General features: G+C 42.5%; 1 protein-coding gene across 1 annotated transcript in view; it reads right to left on the reverse strand.

Annotated features, from left to right (window-relative positions):
* PDGFB (platelet derived growth factor subunit B) overlaps nt 1-21,351 on the reverse strand; it is a 33,902-nt gene that overhangs the window by 3,433 nt on the left and 9,118 nt on the right. Inside the window, exons 2-6 of the mRNA XM_063133545.1 lie at nt 11,183-11,279; nt 4,866-4,955; nt 4,074-4,279; nt 1,994-2,129; nt 1,660-1,830 (exon numbers count right to left, since the gene is read on the reverse strand). Of these exons, the coding sequence (XP_062989615.1) occupies nt 1,694-1,830; nt 1,994-2,129; nt 4,074-4,279; nt 4,866-4,955; nt 11,183-11,279 (666 nt within the window). The 3' untranslated portion in view covers nt 1,660-1,693. The remainder of the gene's footprint in view (nt 1-1,659; nt 1,831-1,993; nt 2,130-4,073; nt 4,280-4,865; nt 4,956-11,182; nt 11,280-21,351) is intronic.

A 21,351-nucleotide genomic window follows, 5' to 3' on the forward strand; every position in this document is an offset into this window, starting at 1 on the left:
GCTGACAGACCCTCCTCTGCAACAGAGGACCATTCTACAAATTTACATATTTTTCAGGAATTCATCAAGTTTACATGGTTTGTTCTAAATACAACGTTCTAGTTTCTACACAAATTTGGGTTGTTTTTTTTGTTTTGTTTTTTGAAGGGGAAAATAATATGGTGGTAAGAAGAAAAGCATGAAAGCAAGGGGCAATAGAGTGTACTGGTTGGAGAACTGGACAAAAATGGGCACAATGCATATTAGTCTCCATTTAGTTCTAGTAAAGCCAGTCTGGTTGTATGACAGACTAGTGTCATGTTCCTTCCCTTTGATTAAGTCTTTCCAATCAAGAGGACTATGCATTTGCTACACCTATTACGCTTTCCTTCCTGGACAGGTGATGGGCCATTAAGTCTAATCAAAGATCTGTGCAATACCGTTTCCTTGATAGTCAAATCCCAGTGGAGGAAATATTTATTCCTTGTCTCTTCCTCTCATTCTTTGGTTTTCTAATATGACGATAAACTAATGGTAAAGTCCCACGTGATTCACAAGGGAACAGTGTTTTAAATTACCCTAAGCTACATGGGCTTGGGGAGCTCAGCTTTCTCAAACTGACATTTTATATAAAATACAAACTGCAACGCTATTTGAGCACCTTTAGTTGGTAAGAATGTTAGTGAGTGGCCATGTGTGTTGTGGCTACTAGTGTGGGCCGGAATGAAACCTACACAGCAAAGTGAGTCAAGATAGAGCCAGCATTTGCTCATGATGTCCAAATGACCCTGGTATGATGTGGGGACCTCTCATGCCACCTCGTATCTCCTTGTGCAGGAGACTTCTATACAATTGCTTTCTTAATAAATTCCAGGGTTGTTTCTACACTAGTCCTTTTATCTGGAATTGCCATTCTTTGTTTGCAAACATTTTGGGGCACATCCATAAGAACGTAACATTAAGAAGAGCCATGCTGGATCAGACCAAAGGCCTATCTAGTCTAGCATTCTGTTTCCAATGGAGCAACTGGTTTGCCGCTGTGGGAACCCCACAAGCAGAATAGGAGTGTGATAGCACTCTCCCACTAATGTTCCCCACCGACTGGTATTAAGTGATATACAGCGTTCAATATTGCAGGTAATATATAACCATTCATAACCTTAGCCTCTATGAAAATTTAGACAACTTTGTTATAGAATTGTTGCTTTCCTGTGTTGTATGTTTCAGAACTGATTTGTGGCATTTATTTGTACAATAAAATGCAATTGCAGCACCAGTATGGACAGGCAATGTGCTTTTCTGAATTCAATAATTTTATTATTTTCTACAGAAAGCAAAGCACATGAGGAAAAGAGTGCTTTTAAAGGCTACTGTTCCTTTAATTAAAAGTTTCCTCCTTGCATCTTCTGCATCCATTGGTGCTTCCTTTTCAGAATAGGTGAGGGATTTGTTGAACGGGACTTACTTATGTGTAATTATAGAAGGATCTTGATCGCAAGAAGGGCACTGCTGGATAATAGACAGTTATATTATTTGTCATGTGGAACAGTCATCTTAATTCCACTTCCAGCCGATTGCGAAAAAGCAATGCCTCAGCAAGACTTAAGGGCCCTCATGTAAAAGCAGCCCAGGGAGGTTCCTGTGCATTCACAATACGCCAGTTGTATTTGCTACAATTACCTGACATTTGCACTTTTGCCTGCCAGCATCTCTATTATGCTGGGAAGATTTCTTTCAGCGCCTTCTTATCGTTCACATGCTTGAACTTCCGATGCTTCCTCTTTCGTGGCAGTAACCGTTGCGCTCGTGCCCTTGCTGGAAGAGAAGTCACAGTGCCGAGTGGAGGCCCACCTGCCAGAAAAGGAGGGAACACAACATATGCTGGTATGCAACAGCTGACCGAGATTGACAAGCACCTTTCTTCCCTTCCTAGAAGGCTTCCCGGACATTCCTTCCACCAGGTTTCCCTTCACACCCATCCAGCTGTCATAAACGTCAGTTCTACAATACTCACCTCTGTGCTCACGTGAATTTGCCCGAATGAGAAGCCGGGATGATACTGCCTCACATCGACACTCCAGGTGGTCGTCCAAGGCCACAATGGCTTTCTTAAAGACTGGCTTCATGCGGACAATTTCTATCTTGCTTACCTGTCAGAAGAGATTAAAAACAACAACGTAAATCCGTGATATGTAAACATGCTGAATTTACATCGACTCAACCAGGGTCACTGGTATTATATATTTTGTAAAGAGAAAAATTATATGAATCAATTTAACAAATAAATAATACTTTTGAGGGGGGTGGATACATTTTCAAAGTCCTTTACAGCCTTTGGCTGAAATGCAGACGAAGCACTGTTCATCAAAGTTACCAAATTCACTTGCGTGGGTCATCACAACCATTTTACTAAACTAATCTGTGAATCACAAAGGCGCACCATGATCTAGGAATCAAAAAGATCTCCTACTTATTGCTTATGATGCTCCCTCATTGCTGATTGTATAATAAACTTAAGTTGTGTGTTGGGCCCATAGAGATCCCTCTTTGCGAAAGACCATCCCTTATCCACCAATGCCTGCCTGCCACTTCCATCCACCCACCCACCCCAGATCAACCTGCCACAAATGTGCCAAGTAAACACTAGAGGCATTACAAGAATATAACTGCAGTGCAGATAGATCCAGATTGCTTGAGCTAGCTGCTAAGAGGGTTACATTTATGTTATGACGATGGCTTGAAGAATTAGTATTCCTTACTCCTGGGAGTGAGAGCAGCCCTATTGAAGGGAACTTTAAAAAGTGGCTTAGACTGTGGGACTGTATTCTGCCCAGAAAATTAACAGCCTAATTCTCTGTCTGTTTATCTTTCTTTGAAAGTCCTACTCTGCACACTTCAGGACACACGGTGTTGGCTAGACAAACGTTTCCAACCAAACAATAAAGGCATCTCTATTTTCAGAGAAAGCATTTCCAGGTCACATTTTCTAGCTAGCTGTTGACCTCTTTTTTGCTTTTTTTCCACAAAAACAATTCCCTCTACTGCCAACCCCAACCCCCCTCACTTCATTCTGTCCTCCTATTCAGTGTAGATTTCTGGAGAAAGGAATTTCCCGCACATGGATGATGTAATGTCTTCCCTTCCCCCATGCCTTCGTACCCGTGGAAGGCCCATGGAATTCTCTGTCACGCGTAGGTCAACCAAGGGATTTACATTATATTTTTAAACGATTTGTCCGGGAGGAAGCATAAAGATCACTACAGGCTGGATATTTAGCAGGATTAGAAGGAGAGGTCAGCTGGCAGGTATCCGCTTACAACACATCTAGACAGGATCATGAGGAGGAGCTGCTGACTTAGTGGAGTATTTGCTAGAAGAGCAAGGTGTACTAGTGAGGTAAAGAATCATAGTAGCTCAGCATATTCAGATCTTCCAGTTCTACCACGAGACGGCTGGTTTTAATGTTGATTTATGCCTCTACCTGCATGTTGCTTTTGCATTGCATAGTGCAGTTCTGCGTATCTTATAGAATACCTTTTTCTTCCCCACAGCATCCAAAATAAGGCCATTGGTAACTTGGGCTGCAATCCTATATCCACTTAACATGGGAGTAAGTCCCAATGAACATAGCACAGCTTACTTCCGAACAGCTGTATAATTCCTATACATGTATATAGGATCACATTGCAGGCGAAAGGAATAAGCAAGTTCGGATCAAGAGCAATATGCAAGAACTCAACTCTTTAATATTAAGACAAACAACATAAACTTTACAAAGCTCAACTGTTAAAGCAGATCTCCTAGAAACCCAGGAATGAGGCTTTACCCAAGAATAAAGAATAATTGAAAGCGGAAACAAAAAGCTAGCACTAGTGCATTCTGCTCATCCCAGCAATTCTTGGGGGAAACAACGTAGGAATTGCTGGCGTGTGAATTGGGTCTAGATCTACCTTGATTACATTTCCAGAAGTTGTCAAGTCTGTACACTGCACTCTATTGACTGCAAAAGAATTGATCTTGTAGATTGATTATTATGATGATTATTTGCTGAAACGGAGAGAATACAGACTTGCGGAGAAGGAGGCAAGTCCTACCTGGACGTGTCGCACACGAACCCGCGTGGGGCGACACTGTATGGTTCGCGTGTGGCAGCAGCCTGTACACCGCTGCACTTCCACACATGGTGGCCACACAAGGAAGTTGGCATTGGTGGGATCCACCATGCTCCGGGAGATTTCAAACACTTCGGTCCGTGTCTTGCACTCAGCAATTACTGCTGCCTCTACAGGTTCTTCTCCACCTGGAAGGGTCCAAGAGGAAAACATTTTAATGAAATCAACTTTGTAGCACAAGATTATATTCCTCCCTGTGCCATTCAACAGCCTGTCCAGTTGTATTATGTGTCTCATCTTATCCATATTAGAAAGTTGCAGATTCTAAATACCATCCAATTTATGCATTGACACATTTGCCTTGTTTCAGAGGCTATTTAGTATAATTGATTCCACTTGCAGAAATTAGAGTTTCCACTTGCAGAAGCTGAGATTTATTGTTGTTTAGTACAGAAATCCAGATTTCTAATAATCTCAGAGGCAGTGAATTGGAGACCAAAGAAGCTAAATTCCCAAGATCAGGGAAACACTTACTGGCATATAAGATTAGGACTCGCACATGTAAAATGTATTTCTTTTAGTTAATCATATATGTCTCCTGCCCTTCCTCAAAAAAATCTTGTGAGGAAAGATAAGCAGAAACCCTTGCCATGGTTTCCCTGTGAGCTTCATGCATGAGAAGGGACTTGATCTCAGGTGTTCTTGGTCCAAGTCTAACACAATCTACTACTACATCACACTGGCTTTGATGTGATGGCACATCACACAACTCACCAAGACTTCGTCTCCCTCGGGAAAAAGGAACAGGATTTTGATCAGGATGTATTTTGGTGGCGTTCAGGTATGAATTGGAGCTATCTTCTTCTGCAAGAAAAAAACAATGAATGTAATTAAATAAGGCAAAGTAAAAGTTCCACCACCAGAGCAAGCACGTGAAGGTTCACAGAATCTAAAAAAGGAGATTCACTGGTTCAGGTAGAACACTATCATTTCTCCCTAGGATAATTATTAGGAAGGTTAACTAGGGTTAATAAGTGCAATGAGTAGGGTGTTACAACCATGCAGGATCACTCATTCTCTTCTAGTAAAACCTCCATAATCTGCAGCAAAATCCATCTCCATATTTCAGCAGCACAAAATCAATTATACAGACCAGCCAACTGTATGTAAACTGGTATATTTGCATCTTCTGAAATTTGGAGGGTGGGGCAGAATTCCTAGCAAGACACAGCAATAAAGCTTAGGGGCAAGAGAGATATATGGATAAAGGAATGTAACTGGAGGCCACAAGGAAACAATGAATAGCCATGCAAATGTAAGGAATCTCTACCCCCTGAATAATGGAATTCTTTTCCAATACCCCTTATAAATGCTTCTCCAAATACCCAGAAAGGCAAGAAGCAGGTTATATGGGGCTTTAAAAAAAGGGAACGGGGAGAGAAAGGTAAGAATTTCAGGAATCCACATTCTGTACCAGAAGCCAAATTCTGAATATCTGAGATTGTGGCTAACTGCCTTTAGGAGTATGCATACCTGAACATCAGACCCTTGAATAGTAGAACTAGAAAATGCTACACATTTCAAGCTAACATACATAGCGTGGAAGTGAGCAAGCCCACTACCATTTTCATGGGATTTGGTCACAAACACCATGCCAAAAATGTTTTGAAATTAACTTGAAAAAATCTTCCTCTACGATCCAAGAAACATGTTTTTATATTTAGAGATGTCCTCAATTAGCAAAGTTTTAGTTTCATAACATATCTCACTCCTAAATTATTAACATTTTTCAGAATGGAATGCTATGCATGTTATTTAGGGGGTTGTCCAACAATTCCCTGCCTTGATCTGAAAAGGCTTGCACAAGATGGAGAAGAGTGGAGTTATCAGAAAGTTAACAATGGACTAAAATCTCAAAGGACAGGTTGCATGTCAAGCCTCCAAATGAAGGCACCCACTATTGTATCACCCAAAAGAGCAACAAAGATGTTTCAACAACCTATATATAGAGTGAGAAAATATATCCTCCGCCTATCAAACAGGTTCAGTTTACAAAATCATTCAGCAGAGATTAGAAAATCCTATGAATTATTAATTTTATTTATTTGATTTATACCCCACCATTCTACTAAAGGATGGTGTACAGTAGACCACCTTTTTTATTTGCCCACCCATGAGAGCAAATAGGTGGGTAGGTAGAGGGCCTTCTCTTCAGTGGCCCCATACCTTTGGAACAAACTCCCATCAGATGCCTGCCATGCACCATCCTTGCAGGTTTTTAAGAAGGCATTAGAAACATATTATTTTACCATGGCCTTCTCATGATATGAGTACTGTTGTAGCTGCTGTTGCCATTGTTGTTCTTGCTGGTTTTGTTGGCTTTTATTGGTTTTAATTCCTACTTTATTGTATTTATGATTTTATTGCTTTTAATATTTTAACCATTTTTATGTATTTTATTGTTTTAAGCTTCCTTGTGAGGACTTATGTCCTGAAAGACGGCCAAGAAATGTTTTCCCACAGACCCACTTACACGCCAAAGGCTGCTTGAATAAAGTGGTCTTTGCCTGCTATTGGAAGGATAGCAAAAAGGGAGCAAACCTAGCCTCCCTTGGGAGGGATTTCTACAGTTTGGGAGCAACCTCTGAAAAGGCCCTCTCTTGCATTGCTGCCAAATGCACCTCTACTGGGGGTGGTTTCAAAAGAAGGGCCCCTCCAGAAAATCTTAAGGACTAGGCAGGCTCATATGGGAGAAGGCAGTCTTTCAGGCAGCCTAGTCCCAAGCTGTATAGGCGTTATAGATCAAGTAATGTACCTTACGAAGCAGCTTCTCTGATGTGAACAATCCACACTACCACCTAGTAACATCTACAAGAAAGATCCCCCAAGTTTCATTCATGTCTCAAGAAAAAACTAGGAGAGTTGGTAGCAGGGCTTTCTCAGTCATGGCCTGAGAGCTCTGAATCTCTTTCCTAAGGAAGGCCTACAAGAGCCTGCATCTTTTTTAGACTAAGCATTTTCCTACGGTTACATATATAATGGATCTTCATGTTGCCGTTTTATGCCATTGTTGTATATGAGGTTTGTCTATAGTGTAGTTGTTTAGTTAGTTGTCCTGGCGCTGTTTTAAACATTTTTTTAAAATGACAGACAGACAAATGCATGATTCAAGAGCACTACAACAAAAGATTTAGATGAGGTAAGAAGTTGTCTATTTATCCATCTAGCCCAGTTTTGTCTGCTTTGACTGGCAGAAGCCCACTAGCTGTCAGGCAGAGGCCTTTCATATCACCTGCTCCCACATTCTAGGGATTGAACCTAGAGTTTCTGGCATGCTAAGCATGTGTGTATACCACTGAAGTACAGTCTCTCGCTGTCATTTAACTGGGTGCCAGGATCATATGTTACATTTTAGGCACTGAGGGTACTTTGTGAGTGGTGGAAAGGCCTTCATTTCCCTATAAAAACACCTGTAGGTTTTCCCAGAGAGAATGACAATAAAGCCATTCCTGTCACATATCCTCAAGCATTCCTGGAGTGAACAGCCCCTCTACATTTTAAGTATTTGAAGATACATCTTGCAGGTCTCTCCTTCTATGAACTACTTGACTTTTAATGAGAAGCAGGACAGATGCCAGTACTGTGGGATTAATTTGGATTGTGAAGAACAGGGAACTGAAGAGTTGTGTTTTTCTGTTAACAATCAGAATGAAGAGAAGCTTCCCACAATGCACCACAAGCCTGCATCTTTAAGGCCAAAAGAAACACAGCCACAAATTGTCCACATCAGATTCCATATAGGCAGCACTGCTTACACACTTTGGGATCTGGTGGGCAGATGCACTGACTAGGTATCACCAAAATAATTCCACACGGACATGGTCAGGAGTGATATGAGGACGCAATGGCTACCGTGACACTCAAGGCCTTCAGATGTGATTTCCAGTATATGGATTGAAACTATCTTGAAAGGCTGTTGTTCCTAAATTCGGTGCCTTAAAACAACACATCTCTCGAGGCAACGAGCGAGATTAGTCACTGGAACAAAGATGTATCACTTATTCATGACAGGCTCTTCCCAACCTCCTTCAATCCCCCATTCTCTGGAATTTTATCAGGCTAGGGTGGGGGCTGCTTTTGCGCAAAGGTTAAATAGACAAGGAAAAAATAGCAGTGCTGTTGACTCGCAACAAATCTTCTATTAAAAAACAAGAGTTCTCCACGCAACCTCACCGCCTCCCCTCCTTTTCCCCAAGGGTGTCCTTCTCTTTGATAGGGCAGTACAGCTACTGCTGATGAGGGCGGCAGGCCCATTGGAAAAGCCAGTGCAGCTAATTTTGGAAGCCACACCATTGTGTGGCTTGTGTGCTCCAAAAGAAAGGGGGGTGAGAGTGAAGTGGTGGGGAGAGGCCTAGCCGCTTTTCTCTAAGGGAAACAATAGCAGAACACAGCTGGTGCCCTCCCTCTCTCTTTTCCTCCTCCCCTCACAGGCATTTTGAAAGGGAGCGGGAATGCTTTTGAGAATGCGCCAGTGGTCCAACTGGCATAGGAAACAAAAGCAGGAAATTCTGTTCCCCCGTAGATAGTGTCTCAGCAAAGATTACAAAGCTACAAACAGACAAACACAAGGGAGAAGGCGGAGGGGGGAGGACAGGCGGGAGCAGAAGTTGAGGTAGAATGGAATTCATGAAGAAAGTGTTTATAAATACATTCCAGGGCCAACCCGGTGGCCATGACGCGTGCTCACATTCCTGCACGTGCCAAAACCTCCTCAGTCCGAGGGCTTTTGTGTGACCTCAGTCTTGTGGGCAGGTATCCCCAGAGCACCACCACACAGCCAAGGAAAGATTCTTTATCCAGACATTGTGATCCAACAATAAATTGGTTGCTCATTTCTTCCCTTTTTACAAGCAAGAGGGATCTGGAGTTGATAAATTAACAGGGCAGCAACTGCACCGTGAATTCCGGATGTCTAATTTCTAGTACAGAATCTGATGAAATTCCCAGACTCCTGAAAACCTCTACCCCAATCTAAAAAACAGATTTTTGTTTAACACTAGTAATATTTTTTGAGGGGTAGAGGTATTAATACTAAAACAGCTTTATTTGCTAATTAGCTGGAGATGCATATTGCTAACTAATGAGGGCATCTCTTACGTCCTCCTGCTCTTCTTTTCCTCGCTCCTGCCCGCCTGCAGTCACATCCCAACGTGCCTCATGTGAAGCCTGGTTTAGAGTAGCCTTACGCGCTGCTTTTTCCTTGGCCTATGAGTGGGGCCTACTTATGTAAGACTGAAGGTAATACAGCATCCGGTGCAATCCTAAACAAGTTTATTCAGAAGTAAACCCTCTGAGTTCAGTGGGACTTACTCTCTAGCAAGCATATTTAGAACTGCAGCCTTAGTATTTATATGCCATTTTTTCTGAGTGTTCAAAAGCACTTCAGTAATCTTTACAACACCCTTGTATGGCAGGGTTGTTAAAACTCTTTCAGCCCAGGGGCCAAATTACATTTCAGACAGGGCCCACGTTCCTATGATAGGCGGAGCAAAAATACCAGCATATTTTAGCTTAAAGCTGTTGCTGCTAGCCTTAGGAGAGGGGCATTTCAATCTTTTAGGGTGGGGAAAAACTGCCAGAAAGCAGGGAAATCTCCAAACATTCAGTGGTCAGGTGAAAGGGGAGTGCCCATCTGGGAAACCCCCGAGGGTCATTGGGATCCCAAGTGAGTCAGATCCAGCCTGCAGGCCTGAAGTTCAACGCTCCTGTTGTACAGTAGCAGTTTTATTATTCACAGGTTGGTGAACTGAGGCTGAGAGAATGTTTGCTTGCCTAAGGCCCACTCTATGAGTTCATGGCTGAGGCAATTTTTAAACTTGGGATTTCTTGATTCACAGCTCATTCCCTTAGCTGCAATGCTGAAGGAATGGGAGAGAAGATAGGTAATGAAAAAGAGAGGGGCAATCAGGAGAAAAAAGGTAGCGGCAAGCAGGCAGTGTGGTGGTTGCCAATGGAAGAAGGCCATGGCATTTATGTAGAGAGCCATAGCTAAAAGCTATATTTGCAGGTGAACCACATCTTCGTTCCAATAGTTTACATGTAAACTGTGTTTCAAAAATTTTATCTGTAGCAGCAGTACATTTTATTACACCCTATTAAACGTTTCCTGCATCTAGATTTGCCTTGGGCAATTCCTAGTGAATACTGTTGTGATAACCTTTCTCAGAAATCAGGAGGAGGCAAGTAAAGATTCCAGCGGTTAGAAGCCATGACTTTCCTGCTTTCCACCACCTCCCTGGGAACTCTGCTGCTACATGCCAAAATGTCCCTGTGTAGAAAGCACAATTTCCACATTCATGCGTCCTCTGGGTATTCCTGTATGGGCTAAGACTACATACTTAGTACCTACGTAGTGTTGTAAGCCACCCTGTGAGGGATTCTGCCCAGCGAAAAGTGGCCAAGAAATGTTTTAAATAAAAAATACTACATGGCTGTCCTGCAGGTAAATTATCACACACCTGCTTGTGAGCTGTTGGGGTGGAGGTGGACGTTGGCTACCCAGATATGGCCTGTGGTTTTATATTGCCTACCCTGAATCTACAGAACAACGGATTCACTTATTTTGGAGTGTCCAACAACAATAGCCTTTGTTGGTGGCATACAGTGCCAGCTCAAGGCTTTTGTGGGCCCATGAGCAAGATACCATCAATGGCCCCCCTCCTTCAGTGAGTCTGCCTTCTCACCAGCTGCTATTGCTCCTCATCCTCTTTCTCATCATTTGCTTGCTTGACAGGTAGAGAGCCAGTGAGTACATATGCAGTGGCATCTACGGCTCCTCATTCACAACACCACCATTATCTGAGCCAGAGTGAGAAGCAGGTGAAAAAGACGGCTGCAATGAGGAAGAGGAGGAACAACTCCAGAGACTCTTGTCAATGAGCCCTTGCTGGGAAGTAGGACCTTGGCCAGTGCCAGACCATGCCTACCCTTGATGATGGCCCTGTTGGCATGCACATATATTTGTTCTTGTCTTACTGTTGCTTTCGCCTGGGATTTAAGGAAGAGGAACATTCATTGTTGAGGAGATTTACCTACGGAGTCTATCCGCAGGACCTGCCGGAGTTCTCTGATGGAGCGCACCGAGCTGTCACTCAGCATTTCATATATCTCTTCAGGGATGGGGTCTCCCTGCCAGACAATAAAGAGAGAGATGAAGAGTTAAAGAGGCCCCTTATGTCAGTTTGTACCAGCTGCTTTACATTTATCACAGGGGAGGGGACTAGAAGGGCAGCCAGCCAAACGGTGGAACAAAATGTGCATATGTGTTCCAAAGTGTGAGATTATAACCCTCCAAGGACCCACCATTCTCTGCAGAATAATAATAATAAAAAGATGACACTTGGGGTGCTTCCAGATGGGCATCTCTTAGCTTTACCAATCAAAAGACATTGTGCAGCTTTTCTGTCTTTTCCACCTTCGCAGTTTTTTTGTGGAAAGAAAAAAGACAGAAGCAGCAATGGGCAGAGCTGGGAGGTTTATAAGTGGAAGATGATGTCTACCCCCACCCCACCCCCAGATAAAAATCCATGAATGAGGCAGGGTGAGTGCATGATAAAAACTCCCATCTGAAAGCACCATGATGACCTTTGGGGATTCCACACCCAAGAATTCTGAACATTCTGCTAACAGACAGATCTTGAGACTGCTTCACAAATCCGTTATCTAGGACCCCTTTTTACAATCCTATGCATGTTTTATGTAAGTCCATCTGTGCTCAATTGGGCTTTCTCCCTTGTAGGTAGATTGTTGCAGCTTTAATGGTTTCAAGTTAATTATGTTTGAAAATGTTCTTCAGTTTTTCTCTCTCCTTCTGCTGATTTTATAATGTTGACCCATTCTATGGAGACCATGAGAACAATTAAAACTAAAGCCGGGAAAGGGATGTTGACTTTTCTTTGGCAACTTGATTTCTTCTTTTTGTTTGGCAGTAAAAGCCCAAACATAGAAACTCTCATTACACAAAGTCAGCCTTCCCCAACCTGGTAACCCCCAGATGTGTTGTACACTACTTCCAGAATCCTCCAGTCAGCTGGCTGGTGATGCTACTGGGTTTATACATACATACATACATACATACATACATACATACATACACACATACCCAATTTTATCAAATGCTGGACTGTAATCTCAATAAAGCTGTATTCCAGAGTACTTTAACTAAGGAGTTAACAACACTTGGGTGGTGATTTGGAGTGAGGAAATAGCAGGTGGGGAAAGGTTAATGGTGTCCTCTTGCCTACTACTTCTTCAATCTAAATCATCCCTCTCGAAAACGCTTTTCTAAAAACTTCTTTTCAAGGCTCTAATATGTGTGGTTGCACATGATGTGTAGTTTGCCCCTAAGGACCACTTCATATTATTTTTCCTATACAGAAACATGTATACCATACATATCACCGGGTGTGAAAACAACAGTTGTTACTGTGACATATGTCTTGGAGACGTAGTATGATGTAGATTACATTTTTTTATAATCACAGAGGAAGTAAGATACTCATGAATTTCACATGTCTTGGCATTCAGGAGAGTACACACAGATGATTGTAGAGAATAAACCTCATGTGTGGGGCCACAAAACTGGAATCCAGATCAGCCTCACATGAGAAATGCTAATTGTGTACTTTTGTGTATTCAGTAACTACAGAGCAAGCATTAAGCAAGAAAGAGATTAAGATGTAGATGGACATGCTCAATTGAACTAGATTTTCAAGGAGAGATTACCTACTACATCCATCCAAGATCCAGTTAAGAACACATAAACATACAACCATTTCTAGGGCACACTATAATCATTTTGGCCGTAACAGCATTCCACTAGTATGTATTTGTGCCACTCCATAGTTTTCTGTTCTGTATCACCACAAGGCAGCTTTCTTTTTCAGCACTGCAGGAAAGGTGTGAGAAAACATGGGGTCACTAGAGAGATGTCTGGGGTGGGGGTGGGAAGTTTGTCATAAAACTGTGATGCAACAGCAGCATTGAATAGTGCCCTTGCTGTCATAAAATAGGCCAATTCAATGTTTGCACAGTTAATGAAACATTCTGTAATGTTGCAACAGTTGCTTAAATTATATTTTCACTCTTCATTTTCAAATATATATATATATATATATATATATATATATATATATATATATATCATCAGAAGGCTACCCTTCAAAGGGATGACTTGGATGCACTAATCAGTCCTCACCATGAGGAGACAGGGTGGTGGAAGGGGGAGGCAGAAATCAGTGGTTCATTGTAATAAAGTCAGAAAAAAGAAAAACAACTGAATCAGCTCTCCTTTAAAAAAAGATTTTTTTCTGGTGGACTTTTGGAAGGAAGAGATGAATGAGACAAAACTAAGGTTAGGATCAAGGGGAAGTAATCTAGTTTCCTATCCCGGAGACTTGTACTTGAAGTAAATTCAAATACATGGGGCACACTCCACTAGGAAATTCTCCTGCACGCAAGCCCAAACTGAAATGAATGGGAGCTGTGGAAGAGCATGATGGTGCTTCTAATCAGTTCCCATTCAATTCAGTTAGGAGTTGCACAGGAGAACTTCCTAGTGGATTGTAACTACTGTCAGCAAAATAATTTGCTCTGGGGTTGTTTGCACATAATGACGGCAAATCATGGATCAATTAATTAACCCACCATTTGCTGTGGTGTGTGCCATCACCATTTTTGTTGTAAACCGCCCAGAGAGCTTCGGCTGGGGGGCGGTATATAAATGTAATAAAATAAATAAATAAATAAATTTTGCATATGCAACCACCTACCACCCTGATCGGAGGTTGCTCCATGACATCAGAACCTGGCCACTATGCATCAAATGTCAGTTAAACAACCCACAGTCAACCTAAGAAGAAATTATGGGTTAACTGTGGATTGTTTAACCCATGATTAACCCATAGTGTCCAGGTTCAGACATCACAGAACAACCTCTCATTGGGTTGATCAGAGGTTTCATATGCAAAATGGCAGTAAGGAATATACCAACAAACGATTGGTGGTTGGGGGGAAAGGGCTCTGGACATCTGGGGAACCCTTGGAGGACTGGATTGGGACCCTGGGTCTGAGATTCCCTACCCCTGCTCTACACTGCCTGGCAGCAGTTCTCCAGGGAGTCAAGCAGTTATTTCCAGGAATCGCGACAGACTTTTTGCATGTAAAGCATGTGCTCTGTCACTGAACTTCGCCACTTCTCCTGCTATGTAAGAAACATTTTTTCATTAAAACATACAGTAAATAAATTTCAACAAACAAATATCTTTCCTCTCTCATCTCACACTATTGCCCCGCTTGTGCTCTTCGCTCCTCTGATGCCATGTTTCTCGCCTGCCCAAGGGTCTCTACTTCCCTTGCTCGGCTTTGTCCATTTTCTTCCGCTGCCCCTTACACCTGGAACGCTCTTCCAGAACATTTGAGAACTACAAGTTCAATCGCAGCTTTTAAAGCTCAGCTAAAAACTTTTCTTTTTTCTAAAGCTTTTAAAACTTGATTTTGATCTGACTTTTGTACTGTTAGTTTTACTGTACTCTATGCCTGTTTGGTGCATTCTCTTCCCCTTCTTATTGTTTTATTATGATTTTATTAGAATGTAAGCCTATGCGGCAGGGTTTTGCTATTTTATTGTTTTACTCTGTACAGCACCATGTACACTGATGGTGCTATATATAAAAATAAATAAATTAATAATAATAATAATAATAATAATAATCTTTTCTTTAATATGTTTTTATATTTTATGTTTTAGCAGCCCAACCCAAATAGTCTAATATTGTATCAGTGCTGGTTAAAACTTAACTGCAGAAACAATAAGGAAAAATTACTGCTTCATAAATGTTTATTCACGGCCCATTGTGTTCTCTATTGTCTTTCCTAAGGAAAAAAAAAATGTGTGGAGACCAATTTTGTCCTGCAATGGTTGGATAGGTTGCTTGAACAGTTGTAGGGGATATATTGAGGCTAAGATTAGGGGTTACTGACATGGAGCTTTGTAATGGAGGGCACGGAAAGCACCTGTTGTATTTATCTTGGTTTGGGTTTCTAAATCTATTGGCAGCTTACTTATGGGCTTGTTTGCATCATATGGCGGTCCCACAGAGATGAAAAGACAATCCTCAGGCACAACTAGTGAAAGTAAACCACCACGGTTTCCCCTCGAAGAATCTTAGGAATTACAGTTGAGTTACTGAGAATTGCTGAAAATCTCCAAACCCCACACAAACCCACAGTTCTTAAGATTCCCTGGGGGAAAGGCTATATAAGCCTATATACACCAGTTGCTGGGGAACATAGGCAAAAGGGTGCTCTTGCACCCATGACCTACTTGTGGGTTCCTGGTTGAAAGCTGGCTGGCCACTGTGTAAACAGTGTTGAACTAGATGGATCTTTGGTCTGATCCAGCATGGCTCTTCATATAATCTTATAACTCTTATATTTTACGTTGGTAGTGGGAGGATATGCCCAGAGACCAGCAGATGATCTCACTCAGGAACGAGGAGTTGCCAAGTGGGAAAATGGCAGTATATGGACTAACAGACTGGCTTGAGAGGAGCAATATAGAGCCAAAACATTCCCTATCCTGTTCACAAGGCCCCTCAAATTGTACCAGTGTGCTCAGTTTGGAAAAGAATTGTTTACAAAGTTTAGGCTTTTGCAACTTGAGATCAGAACTGAAAATTGGGACTGTTTGGAAAGCATTGCACCTGATGACAGTGCAATGACAAGGCAATGACACAGATTCCACTGGCCCTTCCTGATCTTTAAGACACGAAGGAGAGATGGAACTTTATTTTAAACTCATGCACTTGCTAGAGCTGGGCAAATGCTGCAGGGCTGTGTGACTTTGTGGGTAAGGGGCATAGGAAGCTGTGATAAAAGGGGAGGAAGGAAAACTGGTTGGGCTTTTATGGATCAATGTTCTACCAGAGGATTTGCAAAAGCAGGTCATGGGAGGGCGACATGCTGAAGAACTGATTATAGGAATTAGCTCCACTCCCTGTTTAGAGAGGTGAGTTTAGGTGCCAAGTTTTTCTTGTCAGAGATGTTATCAGGTAGACCAAAGCATGTCAACACACCCAGCTTGTAAAGTTCATTATCCTCTGCTTCACAGAGGGGCCTGTAAGTCTGGGCTACAATAGATCTTTATTCTCTCTTTGGAACAGGGCTGAAGGTTGAAGTCCTAGGAGCCTTTACTCATGAGCAAGCACCATTGGACTCCGTTGTACTTGCTTCTGAGTAAACAAGTTTTGGATCCAGCATAAAGCATGTGCACCTGTAGAGACTGGCTTCATGTATGAAATGTAGGGATCTCTGCACTTATTGTGCAGGAAACTGGTTTGCTTCAAACTGTCCCGGTGAGCGGATGTCGCGGAGTTTATTTCAGAAGAAGTGCTACAGTATGTGCTGGCGATTGTACACACGTTCCAGGCAAACAGACGACATAACCCTAATAAGGGAATGTGCCCAGTGCAAACAAGCCACTCATCCACCTTATTTTGTGAATTGAGTGGGAGAAAGGTGGAATGGCAATGAGGAGGAGCCTATCCACAAGCCAAGCAGGGTAGCCAGTTATTTTCTACTCAGCTTCTATGAGGGTAAGGTTATATGCCTAGATCAGGTTAATGATCTCCTTTTAACTGCTTGGTAGATCAAAGGAGACTCTTGCCAGGCTAGCTATCAAGTGCCTCAGGGCAGGCCTTGCTACACTTACTCAGGCCAGTGGGTTTTATACCTCATCTCCCTTCCAAATTTCATGGTTTCCTCAGTGTACAGTATGTACTGGCATGCAGGGCTGTATGCTCACTAGACAGAAGCCAGCAGTCACATACTTACAAGAGCACACACAGTTCTTCAGTAATGGCCAGTAGACTTGGCTAAAGACAATACTAGGAAGCAAATGCGGAGCGTGCAGTAAGTGGCGTTAGCTGAGAGTTTGAGCCAGGGCTGAGGGCTTCTTAAGTCATAGCAGGCAGAGGTTCTGTTCTCCAGGCCAGGTGAGGGCAGCAGGCAGAATTGCTCCAAAGACCGCACCATTCATGGTCATTTTAAATGCAGTGGGCTTATCATTACTGCAGCCACAATGCCTGTTTTGATTGCGCAACATGACATAGGTGTTCAAATGAGGAGCAAGAATTGAGGAGAAAAGTATCTACTATGGGCAAAACTTTCAATTGAGAAGCTGCTGTTGCTTTGCAGAGGAGCTGATCAGGTCTGTAGGTGTTCCACTTCTATCATGAATATGTGTAACTGTATCCAAGTCTTGAATCAGATCCTCAAGGCTCAAAGTTACTTTGGGTTACTTACCTGGTAAGTAAGCCAAAGGTCTCTCCAGAAACTGAAGGGAACAAAGATATGCAATGTCAGGCCCTGTGATTGAGAAGGTGGTCCAAACTTCTGGACTAGCCAGGCCAAGCCAGGCATAGTTACTAGGAACACTGCTTCTTGCTACAGCTGGCTCTGCCATGCTGCTGGGTAAAGTGAACACCTTCAGACAGCACCATTGTTTAGTGTGACAGTTCAGCACTCTTTTGGCGGCGGCTGTAAAAACATCAGCATGTGCCACTAAATAGGAATTGCAATTCAACACTTCTGGAGGGTACCAGATTGGAGAAGGCTGTGCTAAAATGTTCCATGCAGCTATCCTGGGTGAAGGGCGGCAGAAGCTGCAGCAATTACACTACTGCTGCATTTAGGCAGAGGGAAGGAGGAGCTAGATTTGGGCAGAGGGAAAGCAGAGCTGCATACATCAGTGCAGGCTTCAAGGGATATAGCAAGATGCTGGAGAATGAGAGAGAGAGAAAGAAATGGGGGCAGTGGAGGCAGAATAAGCAGAACAATTATGTGCAGATCTACTCAAAAATGAAACAATGAGTTCATCTGGACTTTCTCCCAGGTATGTATGCATATCCCAAGATTGCAGTCCTAGAAAGAAGAAGGTGGGTGGGGGGAATAGATGAAAGTAAGAGTCTGTGCCTGAATAATGAACCCTCCCCCTCCTCCCCTGTGGCCTCACGTAGATTATCCCTGAGGGAATGTGGCCCCCAGTCTTGTTTGAAAGCATTGGCCCCACCATAAAGGGCGCCTTTGGGCAGCAGGATCAACTATATTTGAAAACATTCTCTCATCCTGCCATTCATCTCAATTGCACAGAAATTTACCATTTGGTCATATTTATGTCTTAAAAGGAACTCCTCTCAAGATGAAGAGTGTTCTAACATAAAAATCAGGCTAATACAGCAGCTAATGTACAGGGTGTATCCCAGTACACAATAATGATGCTGAAAGCCGAGTGGACGCAATCCCAAGATCTAAGTTACTGCAGGATCCTGTGAGGAATCCTGAGAATAGGAGCACATGTTCCTTAACATATTCCCTTTTATCCTATGCCATAATGAAAATTATATGTAAACATTGGCATACTGTGAGTCATTTACTTGGCTGTAGTAATCCGCCATAAATTGGACTTAGACACACAAAAATCTCAGGGATTATTTGGTACATTCTGACATCAATCCGCCCCACTTTACAGACCGTACCATTCATGGCCATTTTAAATGCAGTGGGTGTACTGTGTGTGCTTCATCTATGCAAATCGACACATTTAAACCTTTGCCTATCTGTTAAAAAACTTGTGTTCAATTTACACTTTTATGTTATACTGATTTAAACCTTTGCCCATCTGTAAAAGCATTGCTCATTTGTGTTCAATTTACGCTTTTATGTGATACTGATTTTCTAGCACTTGTATTTTCTGTGTAAATCTGTTCAATTCACCTGATTCTGCTTACTTTGTATGCTTCTATAGTTATTTCCTGTGTAATGGTTTGTCACACATTATAATATTTTTGTATAGTTGCATGCTCTTTACCATTCATTCTTTGTTTCTTATTCAACTGGTGCCCTTTTTTGGTATTTCTGTAATAAGCCGTAAAGGGTGATAGATAGTGGGAATGGAGGGAAGGGGGGAAAGAGCTGTTCAAAATCAGGCAGGTGGGACCACTACTTTGGACTATTTGTCTTCTCTCCTTTGTTGCAAACTACTCTAAGCAATTCAGTCATATATTTATTACCGTATTTCTTCGATTCTAAGATGCACTTTTCCCCCCATATAAGCATCTCTAAAACCGGGGTGCATCTTAGAATCACAGACGTGATTATTATTTCTTAGAATCAAAGCTTTTTTTCTGTTGGTGGTACTGAAATTAGTGTGCGTCTTACCATCGATGGTGTCTTAGAATCGAAGAAATACGGTATTATAATCATTTATGTTTCCCTAGTTCTGGGAATTCTATGCCCCCTAGCCAGTGCCTGGGGGACATAGGATTTTTTGGTTTCCTGGATCTGAACTCAGCGATAGGGATTGGAGCTTGGAGCCAGGAAACGACACTCTCCTCCCCCACCCACCCAGTATGGAAAGAACCATGCTGGTTGCTACCTAAAGCTTGCAAACACACATTTGTAAGGGGTAAAAAATGGTGTATCTGGGGGCATGGAATAAAGGAGATTGGAGACGTGAGGCTACAAGGTGTCTCCAACCATCTTCCTTCCCCTTCCGCGAATCCTCCACTACATGGGCAAATACAGAGTAGGAGGCGCAACACACCTCTCAATCTGCATAGGATACTCATAAGCCTCCAAGAATTCTTAAGGTATTTTTTTCCATAGACACGCCTTTGCCAGGCTACTTGAACACCAGCCTTTAGGCATCCATAAAAAGAACAAACCCTAAGACGCCATCATGTCTCCAGCCAAGATATTTTGCTGCATGAGTCGCAAATGGCACCTGCATCACCATCAAAGTCAAGGTGCATAACATCCAAGGCCAGCCAAGTTATTTTGACACCTGAGGTAGAAAATCTTCTCAAGCATTTTCTCCCTTTTCCATGATTAGCTAACAAATTGCTGTCCTTTCAGGACACCCCAAATCAAGTGTCTCATATGGACACTTCATTCTGCCAAATGATAGGGCTGGACCTGAATTTATTAATTACCCTTCTTTTGAGTACCATAGCTAATCTAGAATGAAGTCTGCCAAGCTGTAGTGAAAATAGGGGAGGAAAGGCAGGCAGTTTAATACCCTGCAGGTATGAAATGGACATGGAAAGAGTTGAGCGCCACACCTTTACATTGGATCCATGTAAAAGTGGAAATGCTGCAAAACACTGGGGCGGTTCCCATGAAAAAGTAATCAAAAGCATGAGCCCTGCAGCTATAGAATGTTCTCCATAGTAACTGTGTATATACCCAATGGTTCCTCATTATTCTGATTAATATATTTAATTCTAACAGCATATATTTAATTCTCACAGATTGTGAAACGTGGGGTGGGTGGGTGGGTGGGTGAGAGAAGAGGTTATAAATAGCTCAGAGGGAAACACCAAGTGCATTTCTGCTTTTGGTTTTATTTGGACACTGGATATCCTGAGTGCAAAACTAGAGTCAGGGGAAAAGAAATAGAAGGGAGGTTCTTCTGATTTGGAAGCTCCAGGAAAGGCCCTAACTCTCTACCCCCACTCCTTTTTTGTTTGTTTTTTGTTCCAAGAAATTGGTACAGTTTATGGAATTTTGGGGTCACCTCATTACTGAAGTGAAAAGGAGACATTAAGAAAGACAGGGCAAGTGCCTTCCCTTATGGCAGCTTCCCATAACTTGGTGTCTCCCCGGTGGTGTTGGACTACAAAACCCTTGATCCCCAGCCAGTGTCCATGGACTACACTGACTGGGGATAATGGTAGTCCAAGACCTCTGGAGGGCACCAGGTTGGGGAAAGGCTACCTCATGGCAATGACTCCTCTCTCCCTACCTGGTAGCTTACCAAGAACATTATACCTTGAGAGCAGGCCCCAGCTCCTCACTCTGGAATCCACCCTATCCCTTGTGCTACTCTATCTCTCCGCTCTATTTTGGAAAGGGGTGGGTTCTAATTAAGCCAACAAATTTCCTTTCCTCGTGGGAAAATAAAATGATAGAACAAAGTGTGTGCTGTGTGTTATGCGGGAAGCATGCAAAACAAATAAATAAATTAAAAAGATCAAGAAAATACTAACCAGGTTTCATCCACCCAGCATGCTAAGCTGATACCATCAGTATCACCAAACTGGCAGCCCACCCACATGGTCCCAACCAACCTTTGGGAAATCTGTGCCTTACGGTGATTAACTGTTGTGGCTCTGTGCTATCCCAGGGTGGGGTGCATACTGCA

This window comes from Elgaria multicarinata, chromosome 9 (assembly GCF_023053635.1).
Source record: "Elgaria multicarinata webbii isolate HBS135686 ecotype San Diego chromosome 9, rElgMul1.1.pri, whole genome shotgun sequence".
NCBI classification, from domain to species: Eukaryota; Metazoa; Chordata; class Lepidosauria; order Squamata; family Anguidae; genus Elgaria; species Elgaria multicarinata.